Here is a 26,574-nt window from a genome sequence, read left to right as displayed (position 1 = left end):
AGTGACTGTTCTTTTCCAAGCATTTGTTCCTTGGGAGTCCATTCATGACTTCCCTCGTGATATTAAATTCTGTGTTCCCATTACTGTTCTGTGCGTTTAAGTTCTTTACATTCTTCATTTTCATAAGTCCCTATGATAAAGATATCCCTGTCTTTCCAATGAGGAAACTGTACCAGTTAGACAGCTAGCATACTGAAGACCCCATGGACTTGTCCACAAACTCCTTGAAGAGGACTCTTGACTCGGTACCTCCCAGCTCTGTGTTCTTGACTGTAGATGACCTGACCCCATTAGCACTTAGGTAAATCCACTTTTTAATCACTGTAACAAAATACCCAAGATAACTAATGTACAGAGATTCAAATGGTTTGGGAGCACCCAATTTTGCAGTTTTCTGTCAGTGATTGGTTGAATTTATTACTGAGCACATTGCAGTGAGAACATGTGGCTGGGCAAACTAATCAAACAAAAGAGAGGAAGAGGCCAGAGCCCCCGCAATCCCTGTTTGGGGTCATCCTCAATGACTTGAAAAGAAAAAACCCAACTCGTAAGAATGCCACAGTCCTTCCATAATGTCCCCCTTGGGACCATGCCTTTAACACATGAGCCTTTGAGAACATTCAAGTAGCAAACAATAGTGAAAGTCAAGGTGATCTGATGGTCTCCCTTCTCTATCCTCAAAGCCACAAAAGGGTACTCACCAAGAAAATGTATAATCTTTGTTGCAGCATCTTCTCAGGTCCTGTTATGACCAATAGTAAAGGTGTAGAAATCACTGTCCATGGTCTTTTCTCATACTGGTTGTTCACATTTCTCCATTTAGACCTTCCCACAGCCAACTTCCATGTACCACAAAGAAAAAAGGTAGAGTAAGCCATAATCAATCAACTTATAATTACTGACATTGACATCAGTAATTTATAATAAATGATCATAGTCGTAGCCAGCTATAATTTATAAACAATTTTAAGCCCTTGCATACTTCTTAGGTGTTCTAAGCCCCTCATCAGCACACATTTAAACACCTGAAATAAAGGAACTGATGGAATCCTCACAATTTCTCCTTCCAAGTTCAAGTCGTGCCTACTGTATTGTGAACTGAATCTGTCTGAGCTGGGCTCCCGCTCCACAGAGTCAGGTTTGGGGGACTACCCAGCCCAGTACTGCACATGTGATGTTCTGGTTTATCTTGGTGCTCCTAACAGAAGCCTTTGTAGTCCTATGAAAATGTTTATAGTAGCCATAAAAGTATGTATTTTGTTGTAATAATAAAGGCAGAAAGGTTTGTGATATAAGAGAAAAATCAACATGTCATTTGCATGGAGAATGCTGTCGCTGTGATGTTCAGCTAGGGCTATTTTGGGGACAGAAGCCACAGGCAGTAACCAAAGGGAAAAAAGATATTTACCACAGCAGACTAGGAAACAGAACACACATAGCAAAAGGCAGCAGTGGCCTATAGCAAAGTACCACACATCAAACAGACCGATTTCTTGTCATTTTTACCGTACACATATCATTCCCACAGGATCTAAGACTTTTGACTAAGGTCATTTTATTTCGCAATCACTGCCTACTAGTATGAGGTATTGCATGCAAAATTAACTACTAAAAGCTCTTTTATGTTAGAGCCAGGGTCAAGACATACGGATGTCATCAATATGAGCATCCTGTAGGGTAGAATCAAACCTTAGTTTGGAAGGAATTTATTTTACAATAGCTTTCCCTGGCCTATGTTTTAGGTGCTGTGCTCGGCTTCAAAGCAAACTTAACAAAAGCCTTGCAGTCCTGTACCTTTATTTCATTTTGAAAGAATTTAGGAGCAATAATGCCCTACATGGTTCAGGGTGGAGACGGATGCTTCAGGCCTCTGAAAGTTACAAAAGAAAATATATTTAAGCAGGTCCATCAGAGAGAAAGTATCAGTGGTAATGGTTTGCTCTGCGTCTTTTCCTGACGTTAAGAAAACCTCTGAGCTTTCATATATATTCTTTATTAGAAATGGCCCGTAGGTGGGTGAGATGGTCATCAGAAAAGGTAGTGGTGGAAACCACTTTACAGGGGGCTCAGGGTGATTCTTCGGTCTAAATTCGTCTCGCCTCACACATCTTTCATACCTGCAGAACATAGAAGTTGTTGGTTGCTAACTAGAAATGTTCAAATGGCCTCTACTTCAATATTTTACAGCAATGTTTCTGTCACTTTCCTCACGTATGACGTGAAGGGGAAAATGAATTATGTCTTTCTACACATGGATTTTTTCTATTATACTAAACTTCCTTATATAATTGAGACTGTTTACTGCAGGTAATCCCTAATTCTGGATATGAGAATATCTGAGACACAGGTCTGGTCCTTGATCATTTAAAGAATAGTTAGGCTTTTCGATTTCTTGGGTTTTTTTTTTTTTTAAGATGTATCCACCTTATACATCTTAAGTTCTTAAGGGAAGGAATCAAGCATGTAAAACATGCAATTACATAGAATCCCAGAGCAAAGGAAGGAAAGTATGCACTTAAGGAAACAAAATCCAAACCAGGTTCCTCCAGGGATGTCTGCACTCTGTGATCAGTCTTACTGCTAATGCATTTTAACTGTGGGAAAGAAGTCAAGGAAGCCACTGAAATGATTAATGCTTTCTGTCTGCCCCAAAGGAATAGGACATTTTTCTGAGAGGACATTTCTATATTACCATCAATAGTGAGTTTTTTCTATTGTAATAATAATAATAATAATAATAATAATAATAATAATAATAATAATAATAATAATATAATATTCCTTCTCATTTCTGTGGCATCATGAAACCTTTATAAAACGCTTTATAAAGAGATGAACCAAAGAATAACTATGTGGCAATGTGGTGTTATACAGTGATTCGCCTAATATTGTAGAGGAACAGACAAACCCCCAAAATGAGCAGAAGCAGGGACTCCACCTTCTTTGTGCAGGAATTGCCTTGGGCTACTTCCCTCCAGCTCCATCCCCTGAGAGGAGGAAGTAAAGAAGGAAGATCTGCCTGTGAACACCAACAACGGCACATTTCTCTGCTGGTTAGTGTGATGTGAATTCTACAGAACGAACCTTCAGCCTCCCACACCATGACACCTTATTTCTCACCTGTGTTCTGTATATGCTGGCAGAAGTGTCCGTTCTTAAGAACCCATCCAAACACAGGGCGTAAGCTGATAGAAAGTTTAGAGAACTCATGCCTGCCCTCTGTGCTTGGGCAGGAAATGACGCCCTCCTCTTCTTCCCTTGGGGCTTTGTGTAACCCTCTCTACATATAATGGACAGAGGCAATGTTCTCTGGGTCATTCACTTATTTGCACTGCCTTAGACACAAGGAAGCTTAAGATGTATCCATCCCCCACACCCCAGTGAGTGACTTTGAATTGTGGATGAGGGGTTTGCATTGTGATATTGTGCAATTTAGTTCAAAGCCTTGACTCTTAGTAGCTATGTGGTCACATTCCTTAACATCACTGTGTTCTGCTGTTAAAAGGAAGAAAAAAAGTGTGTTGAGAAAAGGACCTGCTGTATACTAGGTCTTAGTACCAAATACCTAGATTGCTTTCAGCCTGCTGTAGTATGAAAATAGTAGCAATTATTTCACTGTGTCAGGGAAAACATTAATATTAGAGTTATCTAAGGCTACCTTGACAATTACCACATCTGCTAGCTTAAAACAACACAGATTTATTCTCACAGTCTTAGAGGCCAGAAGTTTGAAGCCACTGTGTCAGCTGGGTGACAGTTTCTTATAAAATGGAAGGGGAAATTCCTCTCCCCAAACCTCTTCCTGATTGTGTGGCTTCCACTGTGTCCAAGTCACCCCAGTCCCCATTCCCATCTTTACCTGGCCATCCCCATGCCTGTGTGGGTTGTCTCCAATCTCTTATAAGGATATTCCATTTAAATCCCTCTTGTGGAAGACCTGACTGAAGACAGCTAACTGATATTACATCCACAAAACCCTCGGTTCAAATAACTTATGCACAAGTTTCAAGATTTTGATCTGGAGTTTATTTTGGGAGAAAGCCACTATTCAGCCCACTACAGTATGAAAATGTTTTCTATTCCTATATAAATGGATGGCATACACACTTAGAAGGTTATGCCACCTTGAAAGTTTGTCCAGCCTTAAGATGCAGAATAACAAAGCTTAGATCAGCAGTAAACTGACAATGAATGTCTTACCTAATGATTCTAACATTCATAGCACGTAAGGACTGTAGGATCCTATTGTTTACAGCAGATACTCAGCCAAGCCTACATATTTTCTACATATTTCTTTTGGGTTTCTGGTGGGACTTCACCTATACATTTAAGAAGAGCTACAGATGATTATGACACAAATAATATGCACTTAGAGTTACTCAGAATCAATATGCTCAAGTTCTAGTGCAGTTTCTGAAAATGTCCAATGATATTGATGTGCAATATTAGGATCATGACAGCAAATGCTTGATAAATAGTATTCTTAAAGGAATAGGATAGCTGTGATAGCTATGGTTAAGATGTATCATGGTGATTCTTGAATTTTAATATGTAACAACCTTATATTCTATGATACCTACTAAGGGAAACTGCCTTCCTTATCATTCTAAAAATATTGACTTCTGTATTACATTCCATGGTAAGGGTTGAACTTTGCAGTTAGAAATAGCTTTTGTATAGTGCTATATATCTTTAATGCATGTAAGAGCTTCATGGAAATGAATTTGTAGTTACCTTTTCATGTGTCAGATCTGTCTTTAGCTCTTAGCATTGTAAAAATCTTTTCCATTTTGCTAATATGAGTTGGCTGAGAAGCAAGACACCCTGTAATAGTCATTCGTTTCTAAAGGGACCATTCTTGTTCTCATTTACATCAATCATGGCTTTTCTGAGTGCTGATTTATACCAGAATTCCCCTTTCCCACATAAACGTATGCAGAGGCTGCCTCTAAGGTACAAATTAAGGGTCTAAAACCCACTTACTGTTAAGGGACTGATGAGCCATTCATAGAAGCTTCTTTATCAAGAAAAAAAATCTGGTGAAATACATGTAGAAAACCATTGTCAAAATGGTACCTGTCACTGATAGCACCATTTCTTGTCAGTTATTGACAGAAAATGGTGGCACCATTAGAAGAATGTACAATGGAAGTTGTTCACAGCCAGAAATTTCAAATGTATTTATCTGTTTTATAGTTAAGAAATCATGCAAAATAAATCAGTCATTTATGTAGGCATACTCTGAAATGTCACTGGCATATCATAGATGTATAGGTAGGTAGGGAGATAGATAGATAGATAGATAGATAGATAGATAGATAGATAGATAGATAGATAGATAGATAGATGAACAACTCCTAGCTGGGTCATTTTTATAAGATATATGTTTAGGAGAGAATGTTTAGTTGATGGTAATACGTTATTATTTTTAAGTCACATTGTTTAAGCCACAACAATCAACTGGAAAGAAAGGATTCATAGGAAATGTTGAAGTAAAGGCAAAGGTTATCTTGCTTTTAATAAAAAGAGGATATATATTTCTTTATTAGGCTACATTACAATGTCCAATACTATGCAGACTTGTATTTAAAAAAAAACTAAAATTGAGTAAAACTGAATTATCCATAAGCTATTGCTTAATGGATTGGATTTGGGGGGGGGAAGAGCTATCTTTATAAAAAATTACTGAATAATATCCATTGATAGCATGGTCTTACCTGTGAATCAAAAAAGGATATACATCAAATGCATTAAAATTAAGATTCTATCTCGGTGGGACCCTTTTCCTTTGTGAAAACTTCAGGCGAGTTCCAGGCAGCCAACTTACTCTGAGATCCGGGTGTATCTTGTGTTTAGAATCCTTTCTTTGCTAATCAGTTCATTACAGCTATGTGTTCTTTCTCTTGCAGTTCAGCAGGGGAGCAGTTTCACTGGCAGACACAAGGTAAGGTATGGGCCACTTGATGGACCTCTAGTGATTAATTTTCTTATAAACTTTAGGTTTCTAAAAGTGAATTGAAAAAAAAAAGACAGTAAGAATTAAGTGAAGTTATGATAGCTCCTGATTTAGAGTAAAGGGCCTAACGTCTCTTAATTTTCTGATAACTGAATCTCCTCCAAGAATATACATAATTGATTAATTTATACTTCTCTGCTTGATGCCAAGGCTTGCAAAGGTGTTGTCTAATAGATGTAGTATTTGATTGTTAAATAATAACCTAAAGTAGCTTTTCTCAACCTTCCTATTGTTGTATCCCTTTAATACAATTGCTCATGTTGTGGAGACCCACAACCATAAAATTATTTGGTTACTACTTCATAATTGTAATTTTGCTTCTGTCATGAATTGAAATGTAAATATCTGACATGCAACCACCATGAAAAAGCCATTTGGTCCCCCAAAGGGTTCACAACCCACTGGTTAAAAACTGACTTAGAGCTTTAGTATTACCCTATCATGTTTACTGCTTTATATCTCCTTACAGATGGTCAAAAGGACATCGAAGATGAACTTACAACAGGCCTTGAGCTGGTGGACTCCTGTATTCGCTCTCTGCAGGAGTCAGGAATACTTGACCCGCAGGATTACTCCACAAGTGAGAGTAGGTCAAATGGCAGCCCCACTGGGTTTTGTGTCTTGGCATTTCTTTTTTTCTTAAGACAGTCTCTTATGGCCCAGACTGTCTTCTCCCTCACTATGTATGGAGCGAAGGATGACCTTGAACCTCTGATCCTAACTCCTCCATCTCTGGCATGCTGGGATTACAGGCGTGTATCTCCACACCCTGCTTATGTAGTGCTGAGGATGAAACAGAAAGTTCACACTAGGCAAGCTCTCTACAAACTGAGCCATGTCCCCAATCTCAGCAACCCCGTATAAGCTAGCTGCTTATTGTTGTTGTGCTAAATCACCATGACCGAAGGCAACATTTGGAAATTTATTTTGGCTGAGGGTTTTGGAATGGTGATCCATAATGGGGAGGAGGGCATGGCAGCAGGCAGGCAGAGTGGGTAGCTCTCCGATGCCATTTTGTATCACACCAGGAAAGAGAGGGCAAAATGGAAGTGAAACAGGGTATACACTCTCAAGGCCTGCCCCAGTGACTTAATTCCTTCCGGAAGTCTCCCTGTCCTGAGACTCCCCAAAGAGTGCCACCAACTGGGAAACAAATGTCAGATGTGGAGATATTTCTCATTAAGACCACCCCAGGAGCCATATGTAATGAAATCTTCATAATACCTCTGTCTTTCTTCACTCTCAACAATTCCCTCCTCACCAAGTAGGTTACAAAGTCTCCAGGTCAGCAGTTAGAATCTAAGATTTTCACCGAAGTTTCAACTTCTAGACAAACATAGTTTATGAACTCATTTGTGTTTGATTAACCAATGCCACCACTGCCTTAACATTAACCATCACATGTATGGATCATTGCTGGCAGAGGTCTTCATGACCCCAATTGTATAACAAGATAAGTTTTCCATATGATATAATCACTTTTAACTACTCTGTACTGTGCCAAAGCAATATGTAACAACTTTACATTTCTATATTTAAATTGTGTTATTTCTATACTATTTAAAGATTTATGTGTATGTAGTTATGTTTTTCATCTAGAAAGGTAGAAGCTTAGAAATAAAAAGTGCAGGCATTGGAGTCAACCCTTTCTTAATAAAGTTCTGTGGACTTATTTGAGCAAAATTTCACAAATGACACTATCACACTATTAAAACACCTTCTCTTGGTAATGCCAGCATTAAAAAAAAAAGATCAATGAAGCATTTTTAAAAATTTAAATTAAATTAAATTTTATTGACTGCGTTTCAAGGTTTGTCATAAAAAAGGAAAAATTTAAGAGTAAGTTACCATAGTTGTTTTTAAAATAATTTAATTTACACATTATTTCCCTATAGTATCATTTCTCTGTAGTATATTTAATACCACTATTATTTTAGATAATATTGTGCTTACCCAAACATGTTCAAAGCAAAATGCCTCCATTTATACTCATAAAATAAGATGCAGAGTTGGCATTATACTCGTTCTCCATACTTACATTTTAAAATGTACAGTTGCCACTGCTTATAATGGAGTTATGGTATCAAATTGTGTTTAACTAATATTTGAAATACATGCACCTTATTGCAGAGTATAAAAAGCAGCATACAGCACAGTATGTTTTCTTGCTCAGAGGGGAGCATAAGAGTAGATGTCTCCTTTTCATATAATGTAGTAGCATATTTAATTATTAGTTTTGGGAAAAGGTTAAACTTTAATAAATAAAAAGCAGAGAAAAGATGAATAAATGACAGAGAAAAATAAGAGACAAGCAGATTAAACCAGAAGATATTAGCCCATTGTACCAACCTCACTCTTTCTATAAGCACACTGAATTATCTTCTAAAAAATCAGTAATTCAGACATGCGGTAACAAAATAAAACTGTTATATTAGCTTTATACGAAACAAGATCAATGAAATAAATAGAAATTAAAGGACTAGATACAGTTACACAGTTAGGCCAGCAATTGCTGTGAGTGCAGAGTTAAGTGAATCACACTGTAAGGTAGAATAGAAACTAATACTGAAGTCCTAGTCAGGATTTTAAAGAGGGCAGTGAGGTATCAAAGCTGTTTTCACTTATAAAGATGTGATGAGCACAGAGTCTGGTGTTAAGACAAACATTCAAAACTAAATGATCATCCCTGAAAACGTACATGCAGGTAACAGTATACAGACTGAGCAGGTTTTATTTCAGAATATGTAGGTGTGCATGTGTGCATGTAATGATAATTAATGAAAAAAAAAACAGGCCATGAATTTGAAAGAGCGAGGAGAGGTATATGAGAGGGGTTGGAGGGACGCAAGGGAAAGGGTAAATGATGTCAATATAATCTCAAAAATAAAAGCAATAAATAAAAAGTCTTCACTTGACCTTTTCAGTGCACACTTAGAATGCTTAAAAGGAAAGTAAAAGAAATGCAGACCTTACAGTTGATAAACGGAGGCTGTGGAAGTGGTTCTCTTGGTAGACTGTTTATGTAGCATGCAAAGAGACTATGCTTCAATTCCCAAGGATGGTGCATATCTGAATCTCAGTACTTGGTGTATGGAGACAGGAGAATCAGAAAGTCAAAACTGCAGAGTGAGTGTGAGGCCAGCCTGTATTATTTATTTATTTATTTATTTATTTATTTATTTATTTATTTATTTATTTTGGTTTTTCAAGACAGGGTTTCTCTGCGTAGCTTTGCGCCTTTCCTGGAGCTCACTTGGTAGTCCAGAGTACAGCCTAGGTTATATGTTTCCATCTCAATAAATAGCAAATAAGAAAATATTTTTAAAATCAATATATTGAATATATTTCCAACTTTTATCATATGATTATAAAAATATCTAATTAGGATATTTTGTTGTGTAGGATCAGAAACAAATTAAGACATCAAATAAGAAGTTCACATTCATTAATGATAATTCACAAAAATTAAAAACATAAAATATTAATGCATGGAATCCTATTATAACTAAGAAATACACTTCTGGGAAGCTTTGACTCTGACGAGAAAGTTATGCACTGTTTACAACACAAAACAAGAATATTTTATAATAAAACTTGTATTTAGTAGAAATCTAAACTTTATTATTAAAAAATAGAGGAATGTTGTATTTTTTTTGGGGGGGGGGCGAGTCTTAAGAGCCAAACAAGGGCTGGAGAGGTGGCTAAGTGGTTTAGTGTACATGCAGCTTTTGCAGAGGACTGAGTTGGTCTCTCAGCACCCTGTCAGGCAGCTTACAACCAACTCTGACTCTAGCATTAGGGGATCTGATTCTGTCTCCTGGTCTCCATAGGAGCCTTCACACACATACACATTCTCACTCAAGAGACATACAAAATACACACACAATTAAAATAACTTAAAACAAGCTAAATAAATAACAACAAGAAAGATGGAAATGGTAAAAAAAAATTTCAGAAATAAAACAAAAGGAAATCGTCGAAAAGATAAATATGCATGATATTTTATTTTATTTTATTTTATTGTCATGAAATAAGTAGCCACACTTGCCTTCTCAGTGGAGAAGCTTCCATACATTTAAAGGATGTTAAAAGAATGTCTAGCAAATGCTTTCCTTCTCTTGAAGTGTGTGCTCAGAAGTCATGCATGAATGACACCACCCTTTACTTTTATGCCTTACAGAGTGGTTAAACACTCCAGTTACTGCAGAGACATTTTGTACTTGCTCTGTGTTTTAAGGAGGATTATGTACTTACTATAATGTACTGAGTAGTCTGATTAGGGATAGCTAAAATTTTCTCCTAAAGCCAACTGCCTTCCAGCAAAGCAGCTGCTCTTCAGACCTTCGCTTTGTGGGTTCCATACAAGCGCAATCACACAGCCTCTGCTTTGCATTGCAACTGTGGGATTTGTCCATTTTGTGGCAAAACAGTAGTTAACTTTTTCAGTACTAAGTAAAGTTACATTGTAAAAATATATTAACAACTTATTTGTCCTCTGTTCATTACGATTTGGCTGTTTTCTAATTTAGGCCATTAAAATAATACACACACAGACACACACACACAGACACACACACACACACACACACACACACACACACACACACACACACACACACACATTTTTAAGTGCCAAATGATAAAGGCAGCACCAAACTTTTGTGCCAAAGGATTCTGAGCAACAGCCATGTATGTGGGGAATATTGTTACTCAGGAAAGCAATTTGTTCTTAACAATTTCAGAAACACTTAAGACTAAACTCACTGTATAAAATATAGGGAAAAATGAAAATATTGTATACATAACAATAATTTGGAACATCAATATATGGCTAATGTCAAATATTGAAAGGATCTGAACATTAAAATGTCAGTTGTTCCCTGTATGTCTATCAGTTAGGGGTCAGATACGATCAAGATTCTATTCAAAGGAGTTTAAGGAAAAGCAATTTAATTAACAGGCTATTTACAAAGAGATAGGCAAGATTAAAGGAGCAGACAGCACATGCTGGAACTCCCGGGAATTAGCAACAAACTGACAGAAGCTGTCACCACCCTTGGACCTCCACCCTCGGAACTTGCTAGAACTGGTAGAAACAGAGTCAGGCAGCAAGAATGTAGTACTGGTAAACCAATTCTCCTTGCTCCTTTCCTAGATCCCCTGCCCCCCTTTTCCAGGTCCAACAAGTGCCAGGTCTCCTTGTCAGTGGAGTGACTGAAAGGAGTGAGTTTGGAAGTCAAGTTTAGCCAGCAGAGCTGTCCACTGTGTAGTATAATAATCTCTGATGTGGACACTCTTGGTCTAGAAACAGCACATAGATATGTAGCACTCTTGGATACATCCATCTAATTAGCGAAAGCACATCAGATTTGGGGAGTCCCTTGTGATTATTCAATCAATGGCTTCATTAGCTAGAATAGCTGTGAACTAGCTAATGCTAAATTGAACCTGGCATCCTGCCCTTGAGTCTCCTAATCGCCACTCAGAGGGGACTAAAACAACACTAAATAAATCTAAATCAACTTGGAAAAAAATATTAAATAGAAAGCTATTTCAATACCTGAGCATGAGGCACTTGATTTGTTATATTTAAAGCTTTAGTTATTTTTTTTACCCTATGACTAATTAAAAATAAATGTTAAATCATAGTCATCTTGTCTTCCAAATGCCATGATGAGCAGTAACTGCCCAGCTATACTCATTTATGATCAGATAGTTGTAAATATTTTCCAACTCTATTTTTTAAGCACACTGTCCTGAACAGTATGTAAAATGTGAACAGCCTTTGCCACCCTGCAGTTTACTCATACAAATGTGTCACTGAGTCGGTAGAAGGATGGCTTCAGAGATTGTAGCTTTAGTTAAATGAAACAGAACATATGACCAACAAGAACAAGTTACTAAAGATGCTAGGAGCCATTAGCTTCTCAGTGTCGTATATGGCTTGGCCTGAATAAACATGGTTCAAGAACTTGATTTAACACATGCATCCTTGGAGATACAAACAGATATAAGAGATAAGGGTGATGATATCTCAGCCGGTAACTAATAAAAAAAACTGTCAGTCAAAATCAAAACTAAAGCTGGACAAATACAGAAATTAAAGGACAGCTTGGGAGAAAAATGACATATAAGTTAACCAGAAATTAAGTTGTCTAATGTATTTTAAAAGAGTTATTATTTCTTTATTTAGTGTACTAATGAATTTGAGCTCTGCTATATTGTGGATCATTCTGCCATTCAGTGGGAAGTTCATGAGAGCTCATATATGAATTTTTAATGTATATAATTCTGAGCTTTCAAATCATTGCATAATAAAATATCAAGAATCAATCATGTATAGAAATCCACTCAGAGCAGACAGGACCCAAATACAATGTATGCAAATGCATTATTCACTGTGGCTCTACAGTCTGTCCTTTTCATTGTGTTATTAAAATGCTCAATTCACATGAGAACCTTTGAGACATCAAGTTATTAAAATGCTGTAAAATGCGGCTGGGCGGTGGTGGCGCACGCCTTTAATCCCAGCACTTGGGAGGCAGAGCCAGGCAGATCTCTGTGAGTTCGAGGCCAGCCTGGACTACCAAGTGAGTCCCAGGAGAGGCGCAAAGCTACACAGAGAAACCCTGTCTTGAAAAACCAAAAAAAAAAAAAAAAATGCTGTAAAATGCAACACCATATATTCATGTGATTCATAGTATTAAAAGTGGGAGACATTTTGTGGAGTGACTTTTCATAATTCCAGAAAGGAACACCAATAGGAAAGATGGAAATAATAGTAATAAAAATGAAACATATGACTCAAACTAGTTCAACACATGAAAGCCATGTTTAAGGGAAAGGGAATCATGTTTTTTCTTTGTTGTCTATCGTGGTGGAAACCAAGTCTAGACTCAACAAGATAGAAAGCCTTGGGATCTACATGGCTACTTTGTGAACTGTGTCCCTATTTCTTAGGACATATCTTCTCACATGGAGAGGTACTGATGCCCCAGCTACAAACATGAAGATCTCTTAAAGTGTACTTGGGAATTCTTAGAGGGAAGTGGTGTGTGTTGAGACTCTGACAGAGAACCCTCTAAGTCAAATGGTCTTCACAATGCTAAGAGATCAATTGCCTCTCATCGATTTTTTTTCTCCCACATGACAGTTCAGAGGCATTTTTCTGAGACCACAGGGCATGCGCTGGTATCCATGCTATAACAGCAGGAACTATTGGCTTACTAATCTTCTGTTTTATATATTCCACCAAATACCACTGCATTTAATCCATATCAGTAAAAGCTGTGAGAGGTCTGCAGTGATGTTTAAGGGCACAATTGGTTTGTGAGACCAACAAGTTTGAGTGCTACTAAAATTGAGAGATGACATAGAGAAGACAGATCATAAGAAATAGGGACCAAGTTCACAGGCAGCAATGTGGACCCCAGGAACAGCGACAAGTCTGCGATTGAGAGACATCATCATGAGTCAGTATGACCCAGGTACTGACTGCTGCATTTTTAAATTTAGTTTTAAGTCTTTTCTCTTTCATAACTGGCCTCCATTAATTTTCCATTTTTTCAAGATTTTTGGTACACAGAGATGAATCTGCTTTCATCAGACTATTAACTTACTAGAATATATATAGTATTGTTATCCTTATTACACAATAGTAATACCTAATGATAAATAACCGGAAGATAAACCCTTTTAAAGAACCACTTGGGAGCTACAATGTGAAATGAAAACACTGCTCTATGATTACACTCCCAGGCTCTGTAAAATTATTTACAAAGCATTGCAAACTGAAATAGCATATTTGGCTTTTGTGCTTTTGACAAATGTGCTTTCTCAGTCTTCTCTTTCATATAGAGATCTAAAGGAACAGATATTGCGTTATGTGAGACCCTTACCAACTTTGGGTTTGTGCCTCTCCATCAGTCAGGCTTGCAAAAGCAACAAGACAATAACGTGTTGGATTTAAGTCAGTTTAAAGTCTATGTGTGTGATCCAGGTCTTCTCAGGACCATTTAAGTTTTAATTTTCACATAAATCATTTTGTACATTGGAATCAACTGACAAGATGTAATATATATTCTAGATACGGAGACAGAAATGAAATATAAATGTCTCTCTGCTCATAGAGCATCCCTGTCAACTCTAAGCCTGCTTGTGTAACAGGACCTTGGAGATTCTGCCCTCAGTTACATTTTGAGGTAGTGGGTGGGCTGGGCTACTATTTCTAAGGAGCCTCCTCCCTGGAACTTTTCCAAATGTCAACTCATACATAAGTTACTAAGAAGTTCGGGAGAAAATAACCAGTTTAACACCACCAGGTACAACTTCCAAGTGTCTTGATAAAGTGACAGATTCCCTTAGAATCCATGAAGAAGAAGAAGCCTCTTCAATAGATGAAAAGGATGCATGGCTCATTTTAAACAAAGCCAGTGTTTATATTCTGCAGAACAATGTGTGATTACTATGACCATAATCATCTTACAAATAATTATCAGTCTTCCATTTTATTTATTATTATTATTATTATTATTATTGTTATTATTTTGGTTTTTTTGTTTTTTAGAGATAGAGTTTCTCTGTGTAACAGCTCTGGTTGTCCTGGAACTGCCTCTGTAGACCAGTCTGGCCTTGAACTCACAGAGATCTGCCTCCCAAGTGCTGGGATTAAAGGCGTGCACCAACACCGCTTGGCATATTTTATAATTTGTGATAACCTCCTTGTATGTCATCACCACCATGTACTTCACTTAGTCCCACCTAGTATTTTTCAATCAGCCAGCTCCCCCAGCCACACCCCTTTTATGTGGTATTGTTGTAAGAGTTTACTCTCAGTTAAAGCAAACAAAACGTTCTTCATCTTCAAATCATTCTTAACCTCCTCCAAGTAGCAAAAATGTAGAAATGAATGCCAATTTCACTGTTGTTACAGATGTGTGTGAGATTTGGTGCAATTATTTTTCGTGGCCTACAGAAAAATAAGGTTTTTAAGTTGTCTTGTAAAAAAGAAAGTTTAAGCCCAGAATGTATCACATTTCTGTTCTTCCTGGTAACCGTAAATTTAACTCAAGCTGTGAGTGTGAGGTATAGCCCTTCCTGAAGGTATGCATCATTTGCATGTTTATTTTTCTGTTGACTGTCCTAAATGAGCAGTCTCACAAAACATCTCTTTGGGCACCTGTTCAAGGCTTGTTCATGTTCAGTTCTTGTTCTCTCTCTCTCTCTCTCTCTCTCTCTCTCTCTCTCTCTCTCTCTCTCTCTCTCTCTCTCTCTCTCTCTCTCTCTCTCTCCTTAATGCATTTTGACAATGGTAAATGATTCTTTGAAATTAACTCTATAAACTGCCCTTTGAAGACCTACCCTTGTTCTTGGGTCTTCACACACCTCTACAGGTGACTTTCACAATCACACTTCTGCTCAAAGTTTTATTTATGTGTGACTGAAATACTTTTTTTTATTACTCGGGAAATTATTAAAGACTCAAAATATTACATTGGCCAAGTTTCATTTTCGTCAGAAGTGTCTTTAACCTCTGTAGATGAATTCCCACCCTCTTCCCAAACCCCAGGACTGAAGCAGTAAGCCAGGCAGTCTCCAAATCTGGGTCCCCTGCCACTTACCCTTTGGGGAATGTCTTTCCTGTCTCCTGAGTTCTTTGCACATGTCTCTTAAATGTATGTCTCCCTTTCCACCCTATTGTCTCTCTGCTTCAGCTGTGATTTCCAGAATCATCACAGATTATTTCATCTACACTGCAAGGATTTCCCTGTCTCCAATCCCTGCTGCCACTCAGCATCATTCTGCTGTCATTTTAGATGCCTGTGGTTTTATAAAAGTAGCCCAGGCTAACTCATTTTGCCATTGGAGCACCTGTGTTTCTATAGATTCAGCTTTCATTCCAGATTTCCCAAGAACCTTTTTATTGTGTGATACAGTACACATGCATCTGCCAGACTATTAAAACTTCTTGGAACTGGGTCTGTAGAGAATTAAGGTAGATGGTAGGACAGGGTTATTTTTCCCATGGGCAGTTGGCTATCAGAGACAGGCACATGGAGGAGTTGATATTGAAGCACTTGACATTTGAGAATTACATTCGCAGTTAGCAGAGGAAGAAACTTCAGGTTGAGGAAACAAGAACAGCTTTCTCCTAATGACAAAAGCTTTAGCTTTCCAACTCTTGGATGCAACAGTAAATGTTTGTTTGTTTTTAATTTTTTATTACAGCAGGCCACTTTGCTGAACAATGCATTAGATACCCTCCCCCTCCACATACACAAAACAAAAACATAAAGGGTGTTGAGAGGAAGTGATAGGTAATATGTGAAACAGCACTATGGCATGCTTCCAGGAAAACAAATCCCACTCAGGGTTTAATTGTTAGCAGAGCATGTGGCTCTGTGATTGGGCAAGTAGATAATTAATAACAATGATCATTATCATCATTAATAAAAATAGTAATAATGTGGGATAAAATAATTCACATAAAATCTTGAATTCTGTCAAGAATTTTCAAACTCACATTTGGAGAGATTAAAATGTGAAGCAACAGACTAGTGCAAGGCCTTGGTTGAGAGCACTCTTGAAGCCAGACAGCCATGTGTGACAACTTCCCCCAGCCCAGTGTCACCACCTAGTGAATCTCTTCAGCTGGGGGACTCCTCAGTTCCTCAGCAACAGAGAGACCGATGGGACTAGTCCTTGCTGAGACTATTTTAAACTTCAGTTTGTTACTAGGGGTAAAGTGCTCGGTACAGTTCTTGGGACCTAGTAACGAGCACCTGCTATTGCTGTCACTACGACCCCATCAGCATCTGTGGCTGTGTAAATATGTAGCAGGACTAGCCCCACATCAGCTGACTTCTACTTCTGGATTGATTTTTTTCTCAGCGCATACCTCATCATTTTACTTACATTGCTGTGACTTAAATGATGACTTGCAAACATTACTTAGGAGACCTCGGGCCTTTCTGTGTTTTTTAACACTGTGTAGATTAATTGGAATTTAACGTATCTGCAACAGATGTTCAGCTAAATCAGACAAGAACTGGAAATTCCAGATAAGGTCTCCTTAAACATTTGCAAACATATATACGTGGTTGACCATACATGGTCATAGAAACTCTTAGAGTACCCAGTTAGTTACATGAGAAACTGTCTGTTTACCATGGTGTCTGTATTAATATAACCTGTAAGTGCATATAAAGTTCTATGTAAAAATGAACATTTCAACCTTTGTATTTACTGAAGTTGAATCTGTTAAATCAGCTCCTCCCAGTTCCTGGTGTGTAGCTGGAGAGCTTTTCTCTGGGTCCTGCCAAGTCCTGCAGTCCCACAGCCCACTTATAAAATAAACACACAGACACTTATATTATTTAAACTGTTTGGCCTAATGGCTCAAGCTTCTTGCTATGTAGTTCTTATATCTTAAATTAACCCATATCTATTAGTCTATAAGTTGCCACGTGGCTTGTAGCTTACTGGTACTTTACATCTTGCTTTTCATGGCAGCATCTCTCTGCCTCAGCCTTCCACCTCCCAGAATTCTCCTCTTCCTTGTCCTGCCTACACTATCCTTCCTGCCTGGCTACTGGCCAATCGGCATTTTATTTATTAATCAATCATAGCAACATATATTTACAGCATACAGGACATCTCACAGCACTGGTAGGACCCAAAAGTAGCAGCATACTAAGGAAATAATATAATATGAGAAGTGAAGACTTCTGCTGCTGCAAGGAGCTGGCTATTTTGTAGACTATTTAATCCTTAAAATGCTGATGTGTACATGAGACTTAGTGTTTTGGGTTTAAAGGACAGCCTCTAGTGCATACACTCCATGGCTTCAAGATTATTGTCTAAATTTGCTGCTAGCCCAAGCAAGCCCACATATAAATCCAAAAGTTCTAGAGGAAGAGGAGAAATATAATTTAAATCCCTAAACTAAATTCCTTAAAAGTCTTTGGCAAATTTATTTTTTCTGCCTCAGTGCACAGTCACATTAATCAACTAATGGAAATTTGTATGCAATTTTGTTTCCCATTATAAAGTGATTTAGGGATGTTGTGTGATTTTTAACCATTTTCATATTCTCATGTATGCATTTTCTCCAAAACTGGAAGAAAAAGATTCTTGTTGATTTGAAGCCTAATAAACAGTGGGGGAAAGTCACTGTAAGGTGTGCACAGGGTCTCCGCTATTGTCCCGACTGTTTTGTCCTTGGCAAGTGAGATGTCAGTATTGTGAAGTTATGATACTGCTCGTTGGTGCAATTATCATTGTCAGAGCACATCTTGGTTTCAGGGCTTGAGATGTATTAGCGAGATAATGAGATGGTGAGTCTTGGTTTGTTTTCATTGAGTATTGATCAAATACATGACTGATGCTATAAAAGATGAGCAGGTTTGATTACCCCATGATGCATTTCTCAGGAGCAGATAAACCATAATTTTAATTGAAATTCTGTTTTGCAAAAGAACCCTATGTTGTTATTTGAAAATCCTGTATGAATAGCATTTGTACATTTCTGGGAATGATGGCATGAATTCATAAGACACAAAATTATTTAACTTGCTACTCAGGAAAAGTTCATTGGAGCAAAATTTTTTTTTTTTTTTTTTTTTTTTTGCGACAGGGTTTCTCTGTGTAGCTTTGCGCCTTTCCTGGAACTCACTTGGTAGCCCAGGCTGGCCTCGAACCCACAAAGATCCACCTGCCTCTGCCTCCCAAGTGCTGGGATTAAAGGCGTGCGCCACCACGCCCGGTCATTGGAGCAAAATTTACATACTCTCTTTAAAGGCAAATAATTAGAACATGTGGGCATTTTGCTTTATGGATTATGTTAAATGATGTGAAATTAAAGCTTCCGCTTTATTTTACTCTGTTGAGATTTCCAACTCTGTGCACTGTTGTTGTGTCTGCTGTAACCTCCCTCACCCTTGAGGTGCACTGTGAGAGGAAGGTGTGCCCAGCACAGGCTGTTATATGTGCCCACCCACTATCCTGAATGAAATAACAAACCAGTGCAGTGTAAAGTTTCGTGTTCCCAGGAGGTCAGTGACTATCAGAGGCATTGCTCTTCTACCATGCTCGCTCTCTCCATTATGGTCTTCGCTGAGGATCAGGACTAAAGTGTGGTAGAATATTATTTTAAGGTGTGTTACTTTGGTTTATGTTGCATTTGTTTAACTCTGTGAAGCTGTGTTACTGTGCCTGTCTAAAACACATGAACTGAACAGCCAATGGCAAGGCAAGAGAAAGGATAGGCAGGTCTGGCAGGCAGAGAATGAATAGGAGGATAAATCTGGGAAGGGGGATTAAAAAGGAGAAGCCAGAGATGGAGGAGGACATCAAGGCCCAGCCACCCAGCTACACAACCAGCAACAGAGTAAGATTTACAGAAGTAAGAGAATGGGAAAAGCCCAGAGGCAAAAGGTAGATGGGATAAGTTAAGGAAAGCTGGCAAGAAACTAAGCCAAGCTAAGACCAGGCATTCATAATTAAGAATAAGCTGTGTGTGAATTATTTGTTAGCTGGGTGGTAGCCTCCCACCCCACCCCCACCCCAAAAGAGCAAAAACCTCCAACAGTACTAAAGCACTTAGCCAAAACTCATCTCTGCTCTTCCAGTGAAGACCTCTTTTCTCTTCTCCATGGTTAGCCCCAATGGATCACTACCCCAAACAGTTTCCCACTTCACTTCCAAAAGCTTTTCCAGAACTCTGCCTGCCCCTTGTCTAGAACGTAGAGACCAGCTCTTGACTCTGTTGTGCCTGGCAGCTTCCACCACTACAGTTAGGGTAGTGGACTTCTGGTACCCTGAAGAAAAGGGAATGTGTCTCTCCACAGAAGCAGCATCATTCTGGTGATGAAGCTTATAATACGGTCAAAGTAGGGTACATGGTCTTCTTTTGCAGGCTGTTGAAAACATAACTGCCTGATGTATATATACTGTTGCCTTGGGACTATGTTTTGGGTTAAAAGAAAAAGAGTTGTGCTTGTGTTTTTGTGAAACCTTTCATGGTAAGGTTGGGACCGGATAGAAACATAATTTAAAATGGTATACATCCTCATGTTGTTCCAAAGGGAGAGAGGAAAGGCAGAGACCTTGAATGACAAGGATCATGGGGACCAATACTCCTGAAACTAGGCATGTTATAGTTGTCAGAGAATGGCCCTTGTCACATTTAGAATTTCATTGGAAAGAGAATGCCATGTTTAAGGACAATCAGGAATCTTGTGAGCTCTCACTTACCGGAAATGACATTGTTATTTTAAGAAGCAAAGAGAGCATTAAGGATGTTCCATGACTGTCCTGCAGGCTGTATGTTTTATTACTCTGCATGAATGAAGAATGGGCTTCCCACCATGCTGCAAAGAAACATGAAGACATTGGTATTGCCTAGTTCTGCCTCCTCCAACACTGTTCCTACACTAACCATCTCAAACACACTCAAGGGAAACTAGAAAACACATGCTCACTTCTCAGTGAAGGTTTAAATTCCCAAAGTGAATATTAAGTTTGAATTTTAAATTTTTTTCCTAAAATAAAAAATGTAAACTCTTGCAAGAATTCAATATAAGTAAAATACAAGAAAATAGAGCCAAATTGTGCATGCAAAATGTGATTAAATTTTAAGGCCAGGACTTACCCATCCTCCCCTCATTCCCTATAATGCACCCCATGTTAACAGCACCGATCTTATCAGCATATCTTTCTCTTTGTTCTCCTGCTGAGCATTGCTGTGATGGCAAAGATAACTAGTCAGCAGGGACTATATAAGACCAGGGTGAATCCTACATTGTATGAACAGCTATTAATATTTTAAACACTGTCTGCTCTCTGGCACTGTGGTATTACATCATTATTTATACAATGGAATCTGTCACTGATCTGAAGGTTTTGAGTGTTTTAGTATGCCAGTCATGAAGTGGGAGATATAATTATATTAATGCAATTAAAATGTACAAAAAGGTGAAGGGTTTTTTTTTACATTATTTCAAATGTTTCTGATATTGTCTGATCTAAAAATAACTACTTGATTAATTTGCTTCATAAGAAATATCTCTATGTAGGTCAGGATGAGATCATTTGAAAAATCTACTCCTCTGAGAACTTTTATGCCACACACACGTGAGTGCACACACACACACACACACACACACACACATACACACACAAATCTCATCTGGAGCTGCATTATATGGTCATTTTAGTTCTCAGAATTCAAAGCGTAGATGGCTGGAATGTGCATGTGATAATTCTAGGCTACTCTCAATAAATAATACATGTCATTTCTGCTTCACCGAGACTGTCACTGACTGCTCTAAATGACTTTCAATGCAGGGCCCAGCCTGCTCTCCCAGAGTGCACTTCAGCTCAATTCCAAACCTGAAGGGTCTTTCCAGTATCCGGCCAGCTACCATAGCAACCAGACTCTGGCCCTGGGTGACACAGCCCCTTCTCAGCTCCCAGCACGCAGCACACAAGCCCGAGCTGCCGCCCAGAGCTTCAGCCAGGTAAGGGTCCTTTGCTCTTTTGTGGGGGTATGCTCCAAGGGAGCAGATGCAGAGTCAGGGAGCACAAGGAATGTGAGCTCCAGAAGGTTTCTGTGGATGTGTCGGAAAACTTACAAAAGGTCCTTTGCTGTGAATGAATTAAAGAAATGTCAAACTATGAGTGTAGAGTAATACAGAATGGGGAAAATTTTCTTTAGGAATGTCTGTGAGTTGCTAATCTTGTATTTCTGTTGTATGAATTTAGCTGCATGAATATGTAAATGAGGATATAGTTACCATACTTACACCTATCTGTGTTATCAGTAAATCAGACAATCTGAATTTTTGAGTTTAGTTGGGAAAAAGACACAAATCTCTGTCCTTTAAAAAAAAAAGTCATGTAATTATTCTTTGAAGTTAATCCTATCAAGGAGCAATGTAAACTCTTAATTGAGTATATAGAACTAGACTGTAGATAATTGTGATTAGCTTAGGAATACTTACACTTTGTCAAGTCAGATTTTGAAGTATACTTTTAATTGTTTCTTTAAGGCATGTGAGTATTCTTACAATTTCACTGCACAAATTCATTATCTATAGTTAAAAACAACTTGGTGAAAAGCAGACAGAGCTAACACATGGGGTACTCATGCACAGGGGAGTACACATGCACTTGCACTTGCACAGGCACACACACACACACACACACACACACACACACACACACATTCTCCTTTGAAAACTTTTATACCACCAAAAAGAAAATCGTGTGTGTGTGTGTGTGTGTGTGTGTGTGTGTGTGTATCATTTTTATTTTTATGATTTGGATGTATTATATATTACTTATTATATACTCAAACAATCCATCAGAATTAATATATCCTACAGTTATCTACAGAAGTTTTGAGCATATTTTCAGCTGTACAAGAAATTCTGAACTTACATGCTTTTGATCTTGGAGTGAAGGACCAACAACTCCCAGTTTTTTAAATGAGGAGGTTAGTTACTTCTTAGGCACTTATTGAGTATTGCATTTACCAGGAACCCCTCCCAAGCCCTAGGACCCATCACCGAGTTCTGTAAGCCTCTAGCCCATCTCTCTCACTGACTTCTTATTATTCACCCATATGTCTTTCCAATAAAACTGAGAGGTGCTTGAAATCCATGTAGCAGTAGGACCTCGAAGGCCATGTGGACCTACCTACACAGTGTATGTAGAGAGGTTAGATTATAATGGCCTCATGTAGCCACTACAGCCATCAAGTGGCATGCATTGTGCGTCTCATTTCTTAAAGGGAAGTCATTCAGATAAGTGTATTTTAAAATGACTTCTTTCCTCAAACAATGCTCTGACAGCTGTGGTTTTGTAAATGTTGCAGTCATGTGTGCTGGGCTGTAACAAAGTAGGTAAGAGAGAATTATAAAGCAGTTCATGGACTCGATTGTTTGACTCTCTGCCTCCCATGAAAGTTTAATCAGAAAGTGTTACTACATGGTGGGGATGTCACAGCTATGTATTTGGAGTCCTCCCAGTTGTAGTTTGAAGACACCAATGAGTGTGAGTGATCAAGATACAACTTTAGCAGGAGTCAAATGTTGTGGGGTGGAGAGGTGGGATCAGGAAGTCTGAAGACTCAAACCAGACACTGATGGACTAATGAACTCTTCCCAGCAGAGCTGAGATGGGAGTTGGATCACTCAAAGTCTAAAAAGCTTACTGGTTATTGGTGATTGGGAGCATGATGAACTCCAGCTGTGTGCTGTATATGAGAAGCCGCTTTGCTAAATACCCCCATAGGACTTGTAATTTCAAAGTAACAGCATAGAAACGCTGAACCAGAAAACTAGCAATTCAACCAAACTATTAGTATTACACTCTTGGAAATAGAGCAACCAGGTCCCATTTCAAAAACATCTCATTCAGATCCATTGGTTTTACAAAGCCCATGTGATATTATTCTTGTCAATATTCTCAATGGTGTTACATCTCTCCTTCAAGCGAGATTAATTTTTTGAATGCCCTGTCGTTAACAAGTGCTACAAGGGCGAGTGAGCCCAAATTGTGGCTAATGGATGATGAGCTGAGTAAGATCAATAATCAACAGAAAAAAAAAAGATGTTTACCCATCTCTAAAAAAATTGTAATTCTAAAGTGATATGAACTGTTTCTGTCTTGCTCACAAATGATACCCCAATGTGAATATGAAGCAATATCATCAATGTTTAAGATTCTGGTGTCAATTTTTAGAAAGACTCTAGTTAATGCAACCTCCTAAGAGTTTATTGAATGACCACTGCTAATTCTGCAGTTGGCCTTGGGGATGGGTTACATGCTCACCATATCCTCTCAGATCCTCATCAGTCACAAGAGTCATCTGGCTGGACTTTTTTCCAAAGCTAAGGGGAATTCATGAAGTTGAACTGGAGTACAGTGGATGTACAGCCCACCTCAGCAAATGTCACATCCAGGAAATGATGTAGCCTCATTTACCCCCAGCCCTCTTTTCTCCATCCCAGAGGCTTTGCTCATCCAAGTTGCATACTTCTCACAGTTTTTTAGCAGGCTATGTGGATTCCTGCTCCCTATCTGCTTACTTCTTCTAAGCCAATGTCAGCTCTTATAAGCAGTCCTAATCAAATCAAGCTTCCCTCTCTTTTACTTCATCTGTTACCCTGTTATTCATTTCAAAACATTTATTCTATGCTTGTTTATGGCATGAGCCTGTGCTCTTGAGATGGTCAAGTATAGAAAATAGAGATGGTCCTGGTCCTTGGGGACCTTTTGTTCTAGCAGTATGCATGAAAATCAGAAAAATCAACACTTCAGATAAGCAATGTGCATAATATCTCATAAATTAGAAGGTGATGGTCACTGAAGGGAGGAAATGGACACAGAATACGATGATACTCGGAGAGGAAAATAAAACACTATAGAATTTTGCAGAGGAGACATTTGGGTGAGGACACATAGGAGAGGTCTATGGTTATCCAGGGGTGATGAATGTAATGGCCTTCAGGTGGAGTTGTCTGGCATATTAATAAAAACACCACCACGTAGATCAGGGAAGCTAGAACAGGGTGCGCAGATTTGGAAAGTGACAGGAGATGTAATGGATCATTGGTAGAGCTCATCTTTGGGTAAGGTAGAAGCCAGTAAAGAGTTCTTAGCAGAGCATGATGATATGTAAAAGTGATTATCCAGTCACTTATTGCTGCATAAGAGATTCCCATTTGTGTGTTTCAATGAAAAGTGTCATCTACAGAAAATAATTTCTACATCCTCAGTAACTGGCCGAAGGTCCACCAAATCCCACCAGGTTCAGCCATTCACCATAGTGATACCACAGGGGCGTCTAAGTAGCCTGGAGAATAAGGAGTTAGCTAGCTTCTAAGTTTTGCTTGCTTCCTTGCATGTAAAATGCCCTGTAAATTACTTGAAATGCTGTAAGCACAACTTATGGCATAAAAGAACCACTCTGAAAATGATTTTTTTTCTCATGTCTAAACATAAAATAAAATCATCCAGCAAGTCTCTCCTAAAAGAAACAAAATAAATGAGAAATACGAAATTATATATCTGAGGATACAACCCTGGAAAAGTGGTATCAGAGCTGAGAGATTTTTTTTTTAAAAGCCATGCACATGTTTCCTGGAAGGACTGAAATATGCTCTGGCAATCCTGGGGAAATGGCCTGCAGGAAGCTGAGAATCATGTGACAGTTAGCTAAAATGAAACCATATAGTAGTGGACATTCTGGAGGAGCAACAAGCTTCTCAAGAGAACAAAATTCGTCATTTCTTTTCAATCTGGCCTATCTGTTTAATATTACACTGACTTCCCGTCTTGTATGTCCCTGTGTAATTATGAATATGTCAGTGTTCAGGTCTCCCAGAGGCAGATGAGTACATTGTTGGGACACTGACAAGTATGAATGGTAGTGGGGTAGACCCTAAAGTCCCATCTGGTGCAGAAGAGGAGAAAGTTTCCAATAATCAGCCATTGTATTGATCTCAGCATGGGAAGGGCTACTCTTGCCTGCTTAATAATAAGATAAATTATCTTGAAGTAATGCTTTGATATACAAGTTACCAGTACATTTGAAAAACACAGCTTTGCCTAGATGTATGCCATGTAGACTGCACAGAATGCATCCAACATGCAGTGTTTAGAGGAGAAAGCATGTTGTTTTGTGTATTTTCCTTGGCATATATGTGGGATTCTGCTAGGAGGGTTTTGTTTGTTTGTTTGTTTTGTGTTTTTGGTTTCTTTGGTGTTTTTTTTTTTTTGATAGTTTAAAAATGCTTGTTTCCTATAAATCTGCATTTCTTGCTTGGCTTTCAAGTCTTCTCCCCTATTTTCCCTTTCTAGTATAAATATGTTTAATCTGGCTTTGACAATGGAAGTGTTTTGTATTGCAGAGAGTGTATGTTTGTGTTCCAAGCTAACATTTCCTTTTCTGTGCAAATATTTAGATTATTAAAATTGTACTGACAGGACTTTGTGCTGAAGTGAAAGTTTTATGTGATATATTTTTGCCAGTGTTCATGTAGACTTTAAAAAGATGTTCCACTAAGACGTGCTTCCTATATATTATTTATGATAAGTATTTATAGGATCTTTGTGCCATTCTTTTGTGCTTCCTTCTCCACTCTTCTTTCTGTGGCGGCTTATAGAAATGGTCGGACATAAAATACTTACTAGCTATGACGCTATCGAATTTTCATTAAAGGGAGGATAAAGGACAGGAAAAATAAGCATCCAAGGATCCAAACATTTATAGCATCTTGTTTGTCCTAATGACATCTTTAAATCCTAAGGATTTACGGATTGGAGAATTGGAATACTTAGCATCTCCTGTTTGCATCACTAGGGGCCCGATGGCTCTCAGTATCTCTGATGCGTCCTCCCATCCTCCCTCCTCCTCTTCTTCCACACCTTCTTTTTTTCATTAATTAAATTTTTACATTTATTTTATATCCTGACAGCAGCTTCCCATCTTCCCTTCCCCTCCCCCTCCCCCTCCCCTCCCCTCTGTCCCTCCCCCCAACCCACCCCTCCCC

General features: G+C 38.4%; 1 protein-coding gene across 6 annotated transcripts in view; it reads left to right on the top strand.

Moving 5' to 3' along the window:
* Window positions 1-26,574, top strand: part of Ctnnd2 (catenin delta 2) — an 881,165-nt gene that overhangs the window by 442,095 nt on the left and 412,496 nt on the right. For all 6 annotated transcript variants that reach the window (XM_076551692.1, XM_076551693.1, XM_076551694.1 and 3 more), the window contains 3 exons: window positions 5,910-5,944; window positions 6,486-6,602; window positions 21,362-21,534. In XM_076551692.1, the coding sequence (XP_076407807.1) occupies window positions 5,910-5,944; window positions 6,486-6,602; window positions 21,362-21,534 (325 nt within the window). The remainder of the gene's footprint in view (window positions 1-5,909; window positions 5,945-6,485; window positions 6,603-21,361; window positions 21,535-26,574) is intronic.

This window comes from Peromyscus maniculatus, chromosome 15 (genome assembly GCF_049852395.1).
Source record: "Peromyscus maniculatus bairdii isolate BWxNUB_F1_BW_parent chromosome 15, HU_Pman_BW_mat_3.1, whole genome shotgun sequence".
NCBI classification, from domain to species: Eukaryota; Metazoa; Chordata; class Mammalia; order Rodentia; family Cricetidae; genus Peromyscus; species Peromyscus maniculatus.
The sequence above is the reverse complement of the archived record's forward strand: the minus strand, read 5'-3'. Positions and strand labels throughout refer to the sequence as shown.